This window comes from Falco cherrug, chromosome 6 (assembly GCF_023634085.1).
Source record: "Falco cherrug isolate bFalChe1 chromosome 6, bFalChe1.pri, whole genome shotgun sequence".
Classification (NCBI taxonomy): Eukaryota; Metazoa; Chordata; class Aves; order Falconiformes; family Falconidae; genus Falco; species Falco cherrug.
Genome location: NC_073702.1, coordinates 68,006,612 through 68,021,537, shown reverse-complemented (window position 1 = coordinate 68,021,537; position 14,926 = coordinate 68,006,612). Strand labels below are relative to the sequence as shown.

The 14,926-nt window shown below is 38.4% G+C and overlaps 1 protein-coding gene across 4 annotated transcripts in view; it reads left to right on the top strand.

The window, feature by feature from the left end:
- The window catches only part of LIN28B (lin-28 homolog B), a 105,091-nt gene that overhangs the window by 16,276 nt on the left and 73,889 nt on the right, over positions 1 to 14,926 (top strand). The window contains exons 1-2 of one of the 4 annotated variants that reach the window (XM_055714649.1): positions 392 to 761; positions 1,702 to 1,886. In XM_055714649.1, the coding sequence (XP_055570624.1) occupies positions 752 to 761; positions 1,702 to 1,886 (195 nt within the window). In that variant the 5' untranslated portion in view covers positions 392 to 751. Of the gene's footprint in view, positions 1 to 391; positions 762 to 1,701; positions 1,887 to 14,926 lie in introns of those variants that run through there. The other 3 variants (XM_055714650.1, XM_055714648.1, XM_055714647.1) reach the window with 3 other exon arrangements.

The following is a 14,926-nucleotide window of genomic DNA, read 5'->3' as shown; positions in this document are numbered from 1 at the left end:
ACCGCGCACCCAGGACACGCGCACACACACGCAGGGAGAGGCAGATTCCACCCCCCACCCCCCCCCCGCCCGGGACCCCGCCGTGCTGCGGGGGCTCTGCGCGGCTTTTCCTCAGGTGGACGCGGGGAGCCGGTGATACGTACGCCCGTGTTTTTCGCAGACGGTAACACAGACGCCTCCCAACACAGTGCATGGCAATACACATGCGTGTGCCTCGCGTGCGCGTACCCCACCCGGCGCGTGCACGGGTACCCTCAGAACCCCCTCGCATGCGTGTGTGGCTCTCGGGGCTGCACCCCGGACCGCACGGACCTCCCTGCGCGCCTGTGCATGCCCGGGAGTGCAGACACCCCAGAATAATACGTCATCTCGGCTTCCCGTAAAGGCGCGTGCAGATTAGCTATCGAAAAAAAGACGCGTTGGAAATTTCTTGTTCATTCATAAATTATTTTGGTGTGTCAGCGTGGTTGAAATGGCGATTGGCTACTCCTGCCTCCTGCCAACCCCTTAAGGATCCGATGTGAAATTAGTAGCAAGAAAGCATGTAATTGACCAAGTCACGTGTGCGCAGGGGGCCAGAAACGGAGCGAGAGAGAAGGGGAAAAATCAAAAGAGGGAAAGCACATTAGACCATGCGAGCTAAATTTGCGATCGTTCAAAATCAGGATGTTAGATTAATGCAGAAGACCACTTCGATCCACAGGGAAAGTTTTCATCTCACGAGTTTGGAGCAGAGGGCCCGTGGGGCAACATGGCCGAAGGTTAATTTTCTTTTTCTATTGTTTTACTATGATTTTCGCTCGCTCGCTCTCTCCCTCTTCCCCCCCCCCCCCTCCCCCCCTCCCCCTTTTAACCCGACTATGCATTACCCTTTTTTAGCAGCTCGCGCAAGGGGGCTTTCTCCAAACCCATTGTTACCCGGCTCAGAAACTGTTCCGTACCGCCCACACCGATTCACAACTTGAAAAGCTTTCAGGGGGCTATTGTTTGAATTGTTCCTGTTTGATTAAGCACAGTTGCAGTGGTGGGATGAGAAAACGGCCGTACACCTGTCCCAACTTTAATCGAAAGTTTATTCCAAGGAGGGATGGATACACGTTGGAAAATAGTGGTTTCGGCGCTGCATGTGCAATAACCAGTTGTGCAATCTACCCAATTTTGCTCGTTCTCTCTCCTCCACCCCTCCTCGGCCGGCCTCCCCCCTCGCCCCCCGGTCCTGCGCCTTGCGAGGAGAGACTAATTGGGCTGAGAATTTCTCTTGAGAAATGGGATCAGTCTTAAACCAGCAATACTCAAGTAAAGTATCGCGTTCTGTGCTGTAATGTGGCTGAAAGATGGAGTTAAATGGAAAAATACACGTATGTACAGAAACGTGGGCTGCCCTGGGCAAAGAGAGAGGGAGAGCCTCCGCACGCAGTCTTTCCTCTCTGTAACCTCCGGTGATTTTATTTTTTTACGTATTTTGGTTGAAGGTTGTTTATTTTCGCATTTAGGAAAAAATAACCGCTTTTCGCCGTTTGCCTTTTGATTTTGTTTTGTTCGGCTTTCTTTCCCCCGTTTCTTCCGCAGTAACTCCTTTTATAGTGGCAAAAGGATGTTACCAGAATTTAACTCTTTGCTTTGCATCTTGTCCCCCCTTCCTTCTTTTTCTACTCCCCCCCCCCACCCCCCACCCCCACCCCGCCTTTCCCTCTTCCTCAGCAGGGGCGAGTAAAGGTGGAGACGAGCCCGGGAAGTTGCCGGAGCAGGAAGAAGAGGAATCCCAGGTTTTGCACGGAACCGGCCATTGCAAATGGTTCAATGTGAGAATGGGATTCGGGTTCATCTCCATGAGCAACCGAGAGGGAAGCCCCTTGGAGTCTCCAGTTGATGTCTTTGTACACCAAGTAAGACCCATTTTTGTCTTCCATCTCAGCCTGCCACATTATTTGAGCTCGGTGGCACTCCAGTTTCGTGTGAAGAGAAGTAACCTATTTTTCCTAGGTATTTAGGTACAGCTATAATGAAAAAAGTTGTCTTAGGTACTGGTTTTATTGGCAGCATGCAATTTGAATAAGGTTGTTAGATTGTGCTTAGTCTCTGTGGACAGAGATTTGTGCAAAGGGATAATGTTATTTCTTCGTATCCTCCTGTTTGGTTAGAAACTTCTGTGCTTTTTATTTATTTTCAAGTGCCACACTTTTCTTTTTAACAAGGTTTATGATTTGTCACCAAATTTGATTTGATCAGGAGCAGATATGTCTTTCCTTGGAAACTCATTTAGAATTAGGCTTGGAAAAGGATAAATAAATGTTGGTTTTTCCTTCAGATAACACTTGAATACAGTTTTAAATGCTTTTCTTGTAAACCTTGAATTACTTTTTAAAAGCTCATCTGAGATTAGTTAGTGAAATTAAGGCATAATTATAGTGTTATTTTGCAGTAATTCAGACTTGAGAGTGTCCCTGTGGTGATACACGGAAGCGTACATGTGGTTTGGTTAGTTGATTTTTAAATACCCCTTCCTAGGAAAAAAAAAAGTAACGATTGAAGAGTCAGACTTAAAAAGGCAGCATCTCTGCAAGGCTGTTGGGGAGAGAAGTAGCATGGGGCCCTTGATTCTGGTTTTTAAGCACAGCAGCGTGAATGAACGTGGAAGCTGGCGTGAATGACTTGATGCAAAGGAGTTGCAGATGGCAGATAACATACAAAGTGATAAAGTTAAGGGAACTTTTCCCAAGGTCTGTAGCATGGTTTGTGAAGCAGCAGCATGTGTAGACCTTCCCTGGTCCTTCTGCTAGTGTCCAGTTGCAACAACACTATTTTGAATTTCACCCAATCTACTCGGTGATCAGAGGACAGAAGAGCAGTGAGAGGTAAAGAGACCATTTGGGGTTTGGCTAGGCCATGTTAGGAAGGGAAAAAGGCATCTTAACTTTTTATGTCGTTGTCCATTTTCTATGACGTTTGCAATGACGGGGCAGGGGAGGTGTTCCATGATTATAGTGATTCCCTTTTAATGTTCCATTTGAGGGCCCGGTCTTCTTTTGTGGTAACTTTGATCAGGCTTTTTTAAAGAATACGCCTTTCATTAGATTAATAAAAAGGTGACTGAAACTTAGAAAGAATGCTGCTGCTGTGGCATGTTGCCTTACTCCCTGTGGTGGGGGGGTGTGGATTTCTGATCATGCGGTCTTACATGTACCCTACGCCCAAAGGCCTGCACATCAATATCAGCTGCTTGCATTTGGAATTATGTACAAAGTGTAGAACCCAACAGTGAACTTAAGAAATTCTTAACATTTCCTGCTTTGTACTGGCATATGAGGTGCCCCTCTCCTTTGCTGCTTTTTCTTTTTAGAACCGAGTGAATTAAATACTTACCAAAGAAGTAGTATTCCTCCTGTTTTACCCCCTTTCTTCCCTTCTTTGTACCTTTCTAAATTGTGAAATTGCTCATTACAGTTCTATACATTTACTTGCTAGATAAAAAACCTTTTTATTAATCTAATTGTATGTTAATATATGTCATTGTTTTTGCTTCTTGAAAAATAGAAACGTTTGAGGCAGAGCAGTGTAGTTAATAAAGAAACGCATTTGGAAACAAGGATATTCTTAGACCTGTGGAAATAGAGAAGTGTTAAACTGCATGATAACGTGATACATTTCAGTAATACTAGACAAGGTGTGCTGTTGCATAATGGAGAGTAGTCATAGAAAATAAAAAAGTATGTGGTCAATTTGGAAGTTGCTATTCAGTTTTGTCTCTTTAAAGGAGCGGACAAAAAGGAAATATTAGGCAGGTTTGTTTACACTTTAATAATCTACAATTTATCAATATCCTTAGGTTTTTAAGGCATATCACAGTGTAAAATGCAGTGAAAAATAGATTGTTTCATTGCACATAAACTGTGCATCTCAGTCATTTTGAGTATTATTTAGAGCTATCTATGTCTTACTGAGTGAAGTTGTTAGTGTTCTGCAATGGATTGCTCTTACAACAAAGAAAATATGTTTCTTACCTTTTTCTTTCTGATGAAATCTAGGATTATACATAAACTTCATGGTGATGTGAATTTTCTTTCCATCAGTCAAAAGCAGAGTTTTTATGTTTAATGTAATGGGGCAAAGCAGTATCTACTTCATTTCAGAGTACATTTTAGATCATTTATATTGCTATATAGGCTGCTTTGTGCTAGCTGGCTAGCTGATCAGTAGTAACAGTAGCACCCAGAGCATAAAAATGTCTTTAAATCAGTAATGTTATTTAACAGTGCTGCTTGCACAAGAGTCTGTTGCCTGAACAGTGATTGGACCCTATTCCTATTAGTTTCATTAGTTTGAAAAATCTAGTCATGTGAAAAGGCCTTTGCAAGGCAAAGATGTTATTTTATTAATCTGTTGAAACAAAATATTGCTGTTCAAAACTGCTTTGGAAACACTTCATCATTTATTTAAGTGTGGGCACAGTGTTGCATGCGTTCACTCATTCTGCAGTGTTTGTAGTGACTAATTTTATAGAATCAGCAGAGGAAAGAATCTTCTATCTTATTTAGTTCAAGGCCTCCCAAAGCTAGCTTGAACCCTGCAACAGTATTTTTACTTCCTTATCTTACCTTTTCTTGGTGAGGCTATGCCCAGTTTAGAAGGTCTTGCTACGAGCAAAAACTTACTGGATATCAAATCAAAATTCCTGTAATAGTTTAAGCTCGTTCGTTATAAGTTAGACTTTTGAGCTTGCAATAAATAATCTTGCTTTCTTTGTGGAGTTCCCCCTTGGTTGTGTGCAATTATAGACATGTTTTTCTAAAGTCAGTGCTTCACTGATTGTATATATTGATATATTTTTAGAGGACGATGAGTTTGTTTGGATTTCTGTTCCCCCTCACCCAATCAAAGTTCTGATCATGAAACCACTGCAGTATTGAGTTTTTAATTAAGTCCTTCCTTCAGCACTAATCATTTGGATTGATCTCTGAACTACTTCCAGGTTGTTGTTACCCTTCTGGTTATGAGGTACCTAGAACTAGATGCATTATTTAAGGTAGAAACATGTCAGCCATTATATATGTGCGTCTGTGCATGTGTGTACAATGTAAGTAGGATACACTTAGAAACATCTACACTCTTGTCCTTTTTTGGCTTTATTCTGATACAGTTTATATCTTTCAGTGCTGTGTTTGAGTCATTCCGTGTCATGTAAAAAAAAAAAAGTCCGAAAAACTATTTAATTTTTCAGAGACAAGCCAGGCCCAGTGTAGCAATGCCTAGTCCACTGTGTTTCTTCTACAAAATATGAAGAGTAGCAATGTTAATCCTTTGTAACTGTTAAATCCAAGGAACATGCACCTTAGTGAATTTGGTTCAGTATTGTCATTTGCACTTTTAATAGGTTAGAATGGAATGAATAATATAGCTTGTTTCTCATTTATGATGTGAATTCTGCACATAGTTACGTGTAAACAGCTCTTGTTAAATTATAGAGAAAGATCTATTTATCAAAGGGTAAAACAGACTGGAGAGGTGAAGGAGTGAAACCTCTTGTGGTGCACATGGAAAAAGGTCTTCATTGCTAAGAACCCAAGAAGAGCTCAAGCTTTCACAAAATCAGAGAAACGGATGATGTTAAATGTTTCTGCATATTCAAAATTGTACATGCACCATAGATACATACAGCTTTTGGGGAGTAAGGCAAAAATGCTGTGGATTTTCTTATACACATTTTCTATGGACTAAGGTAGAAACGTGTATGTTTTCCTTTGTGTGAAGCACAGATGTTAAAGGCGATAATGAAGAGTAGGGTGCTGGATGTAAACAGATGCAATTAAATACTTGTTTGTGAATATCAAGGGTTACAATTTTATGTTCTGAGTAATTTTCAGAATGTTTCAGGATGAGATGGATTGTTCAGTTCAGAAGACATTTGTTTGGACCTGGCTCTGAAGTACAGAATTCTTACTGCATTAAGGGATTGATACAGGATTTCTGAACTGGGACCTTAAACATGATCCTTTTTTGGGATCTGCTTTTATGAGATGGGGAGAGGAAGGAAGGGAGGAGCAGCACACAGGAGTTGGTGTATTTTGTTTTCTCATTAAAAGGAACATGGTTGGTTTGAAATTTTTCTCTTTCATCTGAAGTTTCTTACTGTTGCTGCAAGTTACTGTTATTACAAGATTTGATAAAAATGGAAGAAAGCCTTTTTTCTTTCACTGAGTCCTTTTGTACTGCACTATTGTTTGTATATTACAAATTTTGCTTTTATTGTTGCAAGTACCTATAATGAAAGGAGGAGGGAAAATTACTGAGACTGTTCAGTTATGATTGTAAACAGAAGAATAAATGGAAAACTGTATACGTAAGCAGCATCTGAAAAGTCTTTTCCCTTTAATTTGACCCAGCATCCTTATTGATGATGAATCAGATGCCTATTCTTTAAATTCCTAGTATTTTAGCCACAGTTGAACTACTTCTAGCATAAAGTTGGGCATGGCATGATACACTGAATGCTGACTTTCTTAGATTGTGACACATGTGATCCTGTCCTTTTGCAAGGATACATTCATTCATCTAGCACATCTTTTCCAATTCTGCATTATTAGGAGCCTGTAAAAAGCTACTTAATTGCTCAGGATAACTGGAAGTTCTGCGCAAGCAAGTGGGATCAATATTACGTTGCTCCTCATTGTTAAATATGGTATAGCAATGCCCATTTGAAGTACCAAAAGTCTCCATACAGAGTACACTATTACAAACTTGTCATCTTTGACTTCTGCTGGGGACCAGGCAAGTCCAGTCCGAATCAAAACAAAAGTGGCTAGCAGGATTTAGAGAGGGAAGCTGAGGAAGGAAGTGAATGGGGAGTAAATGTGTGTTTGCAGTGAGCATGTGTATCGGAGATCTGGCAGAGATCAGACCTACACTAAAGATGTGGGTGTCAAAGTCTGCTCAGCAGCCTCAATGCTTGTAGAATCTGTTAAGCGTAACTGTTGGAGATCCAGAGCCAAGCTTTGGCATTTACCAGTTGTGTTGGAGCATACAGAGGAAATTGTCTTTAAATTATAGGGACCACAGATTTGTGGTATGGAGTGGTACAGCCTTGTTTGGGATTATTTTTTTTCTAATTATTTTTAATTTATTTTGGCTACTAATTAGGCCCAGTCCTACATTTCAGGTCCTACTTGTGGACACATAGGCAGATGGGAAAATACTTCACTGAGGGCTTAATGGTTTAAGATGGTTGTCTGAAGAAACCTGTAATTTAGTATTTAAATGATGGAGTTACCATCTGTGGAATAGATTTCATCTATTTACATCTAAACCCAACGTTACAGTGCATTTTTATTGATAGATGTAGGTAGCATTTAAATGAATGGGAAGTCCAATTAAATGTAGATGGTGTTGAATCGGATCAGAATTTGATGAAGTTGTTCAGCTGTTAAATTTTGATAAGTAAAAATCATAAGTGGCTCAAAGACAGAGGCCTGCAGTGGACTATTTTGTCTTGAGAGTGATTCCTCTCTTTGGCAGAGCAGTAAGTACACCCTTTCCAGAGCATACTAGCCTCCTTTTCTGCAAGACTGAGGAAGTTGTGCACAGGGGTTGGGATACTGGAAGGAAGAGGGTATTTTGTCTGGGGCACAAACATAAGATATCAAAGCAGAAGCTAAAAGGAAATGAATTGTTAAATTGGGAAAAATGTTGTTATGGTTGCTTGTCCTGGTTTGCAACTACATTACTGAGGGTAGTAAGTATATCTAGATTGTAGAGTTTTGCTTTAGACTCTTTACAAAGTATACTGCCACGTAAATATTTTTTAATTCCTCTTCCTTATGTAACCCATCTCAGTACAGGCCTGTCATCTTTCTGCACTAATTATTGACAGGAGTAAAATTAGGGTCATCAGTTTCTACAAAGGTATATAAAAGTTACCATAAAGGTATAATTTAAGTAAGATCCTAGGAACCTAGAAACCAGAGGGTAAAGACCATTCGTGATGTTTCTTAAATGAATACAAAGAAATAAGGACATACTGTTTACATTTTTCATTCTTTGTATTTAAGGGTGCTTTTTTTCCTCCCCTTGTGTTAAATCAGCTGAAAGTTACCATAACTGATAGAAAGATACTATGTGATACTTAGCTCTAAGGGACAGTTACCTAGGTCAGGTCTGGACAAGTTTTGCTTGCTGGGTATCACTGGTGAAAGCAGTGAATCCTTAAATTGCTTTTACATCAGCAAAGTATCAGTAAACACCTCTGCATGGGAGGTGGGGAACTGTTTCTGATTGCTTGAGCATATTTAGTTGAAGAAATGGTGCCCAGGCTTTTCTTCAGATTATTCCAGCTGGTCCTGAATTAAAATGGGGGGGTTAATTCCTTGGGAGATGGCCAGAAGGAATTCCAGATCCCCACTCCAGAGATGGCTCAGCTGCTTGCAGAGCAGCTGTGGAAACTGCCACAAGTTTTACAGTCTGCTGTTTTAAGGAAAACTGGCACTGATTTTGATTTTTTTCCTAACATGCAAAGCTGTAACATGCAGCAGGTCAGCAGCTGCTCTGCAAGCAGCTGAGTTGGCTTTGCAGTAGCAGTGTGGTGAACAGGTGGAGGTTGAACCTCCTGCAGCCACCCTTCTCAGTGGGAGTTCTACAGCCATGATTTTACTTTTACATTTGGCAGCAGTGCTGCTGTTTAAGTTAGCTTCAAGAGCTTTAATAGCACTCTCCCTGTTGGGCTAGCACAAGTGCTTGTGAAGATGCGTGGCAAACCCAGCTGTGGAAATTGTGGTTTTCATAACTTATTTTTATCACTTCTCATATTGGAGAAGCCCTGTGATCCACACAAATAAGGGTGGACAGAGTTGGCACCATGGAAGAGCGGCCAAGGATGCAAAAGGAGAAGCTGCCAGGGTGAGGTGAAGGTATAGGAGGAAAGAGAGCTGGAAGCTGCTGTTGCAGAAATGTGAATGAAACTGTAGTCTCCTCTGGTGCAAAATAGCAGAATACTGGTGTTACCTTCAGTTGGGGATGGAGAGACAACGAAAGCGTTGGTGACTTTTCAAGGAAAAGGGCACTTGTGGGTACTGGAATGAGTACAAGCTTCTGAGCTCTCCTTGGGAGTGAAATGTTTCAGGAATCTTTTTGGGGTCACACTTCAGTTTGATCTTACACATTTCTCTCTTTCTTGCTTTACTGATTACAGTTAAGCTGTGGCATTGAAATATATTGAATTGCAGTTTTAAAACTCACTATTGATAAACCAAAAAAAATTAATTAGGAGGGATTTTTGATTCATAACAATAATGTGTGCTTTTTACTACTACAAAACAAAAGTAAGTATATTTACAGGGCATGTTCATAATAATTTGGATGTATCTTTTTAGCAGATAGGTGAGAGTTTAGTGAAAGTAGTTGATACTGTGAAAAGTATATAGCTCCTTAATTATTCCATATGTATAACTTTGAAAATTAAATACATCAATGCATTTTAAAAGTTTTTTGTCTGAGAGTATGTGAAATATTCTTACTTTATTATCAGTGCAGGAGCCAAGAAAATCACACAGATACTTTCTACTCTGAAGTTCTAATGTAGTGCTAGAATTACATTTTTTGGAAGGATGGTGGCTGAAATGTTTGTTTTGGTTTTGTTAGCATCATAGGTTAGTACTTTCACCTGTTAAAATTGTTTAACAGGTAAAATCAGAGCAAATGCTCAATGAATATAATCAATATTTGGAGTGTATGAATCTGTGTACAAAATCAAAGTAATATTCCATGACTACTACAAGATCTTACTATGCTTTGTTAGAAAACACTACTGTTGTTATTACATTCAAAGTATGTACTTATCGTGAACATAGCTGGTAGTGGCTTTCCCATCAAAGATAATCTGTTCCCAGAGAGGCCCTCTTCTAATTAGTCATGGTAATTTATAGGAATGCAGCGCTGAGGTGTTCTGGGATTTTTTCAGATTGCTTTTATTATAGTGCCACTTGAGGCTACTTTAACATTTGTGTTATAACTTTCTTTGTTTATGGTTATATAAATACATGTACCACAATAATCCCTGGGCTGAAATTGAGAGTAAAAGTGATAGCCCTTGTGTACTTTAAGTAGACTAGAATAAACGTGAACTTGTATTTTTTCAAATTACAGGTGTCTTTAAAATCTCTTCATAGTGCATGTGTGCTGTAATGTGAAAAATGTTGTATTTCACTTTACAACTGTGTTTTGCAAGCTAGTAATCAAAATCTTGGTTGGTTTTATGGGCTATTTGTAATAACACAATCTTACTGGAAATACAGGATTTTAAAAAGCCTCTGCTGACCACGTGTAGAAATTTCTGAATATTCTTAGACTTGTTCTATTAGAAATAGAAATACATAGAAGCTTTAATATGGAATGTACCCAATAGACCCAAGCTGACTTCTGTAGGCTTTGGATTAGAACCCCAGCTACTCCCTGTGATTAACAGATATATATTGCTATCTTAGCCTGTTTAAGTACCTGGCCTAAGACACGTAGATTGCACATCTTGAGATTTAGCCCTTGTTGACAGTAAAGTGGAATAAGATCAAAGAATTATTCACAAACCTGTTTGCTATGCTCTCCTACAGATATTAAAAACAATAGCACATCAGGTGAATGGAAATTTGAGAATCATTTCAACAGTAAACAAAACCTCATCCTTAATGTAACGAAACCATGACATCCCTTCTTTTCTTGTGGCTATTACAGACCTGATGAGCTAAATTCTGTTCAGTCTTCTCACGTGAAGTGGTCCCATTGACCTGTGAAACTTGTTCAATAAACTGGACAGCATTAGGAATGGATTTTAAGTCTCTTATATCAGTGCTCTTACTGGAACTATGCAGTTTACATCCTTTTGGTTTTGTAAGCATGCTTTTTGTGTGCAAAAACTTGAGGGCCATATTGTGATCTGATTTGTTCCCTGTACAGTGCCTAAAATTGTAGGGTAGTAAACTAGGGTTTGGGTCAGTGCTGCATAATTAAAAGTTAATTTAAAATGATACAACTTGAAATAAATTGTATGCATGAACTTGACATTTATGTAACTTGTATATACTTTTAACAATATGTAGCATATTTGTACTATGAATGTATGATATTTAATGTCTTGCCTAAATTTTCCTGACCCACTAATCTGCCAGTCTGCTTTGATGCAAAGTCCTTGGGCTGCTAATCTGGGTTTTTTCATCTTCTTGAAACATCGCTCAGTCCCAAATCATTCCCTCACAGGAGGAAAGAGCGGTAGAAGTAGTACACGAAATGCTCCCAATGCGAAAAAAGCCCCTCGCTATGGGTGCAGGCAGGTTCTGTTGAAGGGGAATGAAGTTCATCCTCTAAGTGAAAGCCTTGAAGCTTTGGGGTCTTGAACAGCTATTGAGTAACCTGCAGACAGTTGGGGCCACCTGTACAGGGCTTTTGATTTCTGGCCAGGGTAATGGATGTGGTAGGCGTTGGAACTTTGTAACTGCGGTACTGTGTTTCTGTGTTCACAAGGGGAAGGATGGGAATCCTCCTGGCAGAGACCTTCACGGATCTGCCTTTTTCCCAGGCCCCTACATTTGGGATGTAGAGATCCTACCCAGATACAAGGGAGAGTGCTGACTGGTGGGGAGGGGGAAGCAGCTGACCCCTCAGTTCCAGGCAGGAAGGAATGGACAGTCTACAGATTTGGAGGCATAATACAGTCCTCAAGTATTTGTAAATGTAGTTAGTAAAAAAGTTTCCATTTCACCACATTGCTTAACTGCTCTCTGCTACAGTGATTAAATTCCCATTTGGCTGTGCCAAACCTGCTTTGTTTGTCGGCTTTGTTGTTAGGTTTTGGGGTTTTTTGTGTGTGTGTGTGTTAATTAAAGAAAGCATGTTAGGTTTGTAATAGCTGTTTTATATGAATCAAAATAACATCTGTGTAATGTTATCACGTAGTATATTTTGCAAAATCTGTTTAATGGATGGGAAATGTAGAGTAGAAGTTAACCCTGTAAGAAATGTGTGGTTTCTTGTGTTAGGGGTCTGTGTGGCTGTAGCAGGCACACTGACTTTAACTAACAGGACGTTCAGCAGGGCATCCTGTTCATTGTGTGTGATTCTGGTTTAGAAACTATTGCAACCTAGAAACAAAGGTAAAAGTAAAATGATTTCTAAAAGCGTTTTTAATTGGCTTCGGGAATTGGTGATAATTGTTAAAGACAGACTTTAATTGTAAGTGATTGATCTGGATGTCAAGCAGATGCATGAATAAACAACATAAGAAATGAACAGTTTCTTCACAGATAATTTTGCATGTTACCATTGACTTTAAAGGACTAGTCACAAAGAGAGGACTGTGGGATTGAACTGTAGATAATAAGAAAGCAAAAGATTTTAAAGATGCATTGACAAAATGAAAATCATATTCAAGTTTTTCAGGCAGAAATATAGTATATCTGAAGATCAAATCCTTGTTCAGACTAAATTGGAATAGGATTTTGCTAGTGTTAATTCATGCTTTTGCAAACGCTCAATGCAGCAGTAAGTAACACATCTTTAACTAAGGAGTGTTTAGTTCTACTGGACCATAGTCTATTCTATGCTAAGTAGGCTATCAGATTTTCCTGTTAGTGATGCTTTCTCTTCCTCAAGAATTAAGAAAAAAAAATTACTAAGCATTCCAAAATCTGATTTATCTGTTTTGAAAATGTTTAAAATTATTTAAATTCAAAACACTCTAGTTGAGAAGGTTCCTATGGCTACATTGTCTTCAGTAGAAATTAGCAAAGGCTTTTGTAAAAAATGCATTTTTCATTCTATGCTATGTCTTTGCTTTCAATGACTACATTAACATTTTTGCATGACAGCAGATAGTTTTCAAAATTAATCTGCAGTCTGCTTTGAGCAACTAAATCACATTATGTTTAATAATGTAACTGGTAGATTCAGTTTCCCCCAAGAATTTTTACATCAATCTTCATTAATTTATTTTCATGAAGCAATTACATATTTTTTTAAATGGCAGTTATTTTATTTTTATGATATAGTCGTTTCTCTTTTACTGACAATTATTGATAGTTTATTGGAAAGTGGTAGCCAATTCCATGCTTATGTGGGTTTATAGTTAAGTCATCTTTACACAGATAGTACTTCTTCCTTGGATGATCATTTAACTGGTGACAACTGTAAATGGACTAGAATTGTAGTGTTAAAATGGCTACAGCTGAAGCACTGTCATTTTCCCAAAGATTAACTATTTGTACTGTTCGTTATTTGATAGTATAATCGATGTTTAGTATTTCTGTGATCTCCTACATAGTAATACAGTTTTTTCATATGGAAATCAGTCATTTTTAAAAATTATATAGAGAGTAATACTATGTTTGTATAGTTATAATTTGTCTTCCTTTTATCCATATGTAATTTATATTTATTAATAGTATAATAATAATAATATTTATTACAAGGGAGCTAAACCAGCACTGACCACAATAGGTATCATGAAATGCACATATACTATAGTATATTCTCTTGAGAAGTATTGAGGTAATTGTCATAAAATGGTTGATTTTTGTTGTAGTGTGTCAGAGTTTAAGATTATTAATCTATTTGTTAAAAAAACTAGTAAACGGTAGCTCAGTGTTTGTTTTCTCCTTCCATTTGACATGCATCTTGAAAGCACGGTGTATATTTTAGTTATGCTTCAGGGACCAAATGTTGCTAAGAGATGAAATGTTGAGCCAGGTGAAGTCAGTGAAATGGTTAGCAAGAAGTTTCTTTCAATAGGTGTGCACATGTTTTTTCTGATAGTTTCATTTGGAGCTTAGATACTTCAAACAGAAAAGTTTGATCAATGAAATATGAGGGGGTTTTGTGTGTATAAACTGTCATTCAGTGTACTTGTTTTTACTATGTTTGCGAGTGCTTCCCATACTTTTAAATGCCCCCCAAAACTAATTATATCATGGTATTATTTGTATGAACTTATCATATATGAATGTTCATCTAAATTTCGTGCAGCACATTCAGCTGTACCATGTACATCAAGAGAAATGTGACTCCTCTTTTTCGGGGGCAGAAAGTACTGCATTGGCTTCCTTTGTTCATTTTCACCAGGGTCTTCATTAGTTTAAATGATGCTTTGCCGTTTTGTGGACAAGTTTGAAATTCCTGGCATTTCAAGTCTAAAAAAGGACTAACTTGGCAGACAATTATTTACTGATAATATGTAAGAGAATAAAAATGTGTACTGATCTGTGGCTTTCTCCACTGAAGTTAACATGTAGAAAGTTTAGTATGGGGGTCTTTGTTGTTTAATTCCAGCAGTTTAATAAAGTTAATCTGAATTTGTATGTCTTGCTAGCACATTGTTCTTCTGGTCACACATCTCATTGCTAAATTTTTAAAGATGATGACCAAAAAAAGCAAAATTATTTCCTTTTATTAACTCTGTATGGAAGTAAATTATCAAACAATAAGGGTGCATACTAAAATATATGACAGACAGTAATCCTTGCTTCCTTTAAAAATTCCTTTGTTGAAAAATACTGATTGCATTATTATAAAATAATTTTGACACCTTTACTGGGAAAAATATTTTAATGTCAAAAGCAGATGTTCAGATTTTGAAATGTCTGGTTTCCACAAATTTGACTAATTGTATAAGGAGCTTTCTGGCAACAATGTTGCTATTAAAATATTGCTGCTAAAAACCTACCCTTCGGACATTAACAAATGAAATTAGCAACACTGATTTAGACAGTATGCAGAAAACCACAATAAAATATTTACTATGAATTAATGAAAGATCTCTTAAATATTTGCATACAAGCTTCATTTTAATCTTCTACAGTGTTCATGCCTGTTTCAGGAAATATGTTTAACAGTGCAGGTCAGTTCGGATTCTGTGGCATAAAGGAATGGCAGAGACCAATGCTGATTGTAACAGCGT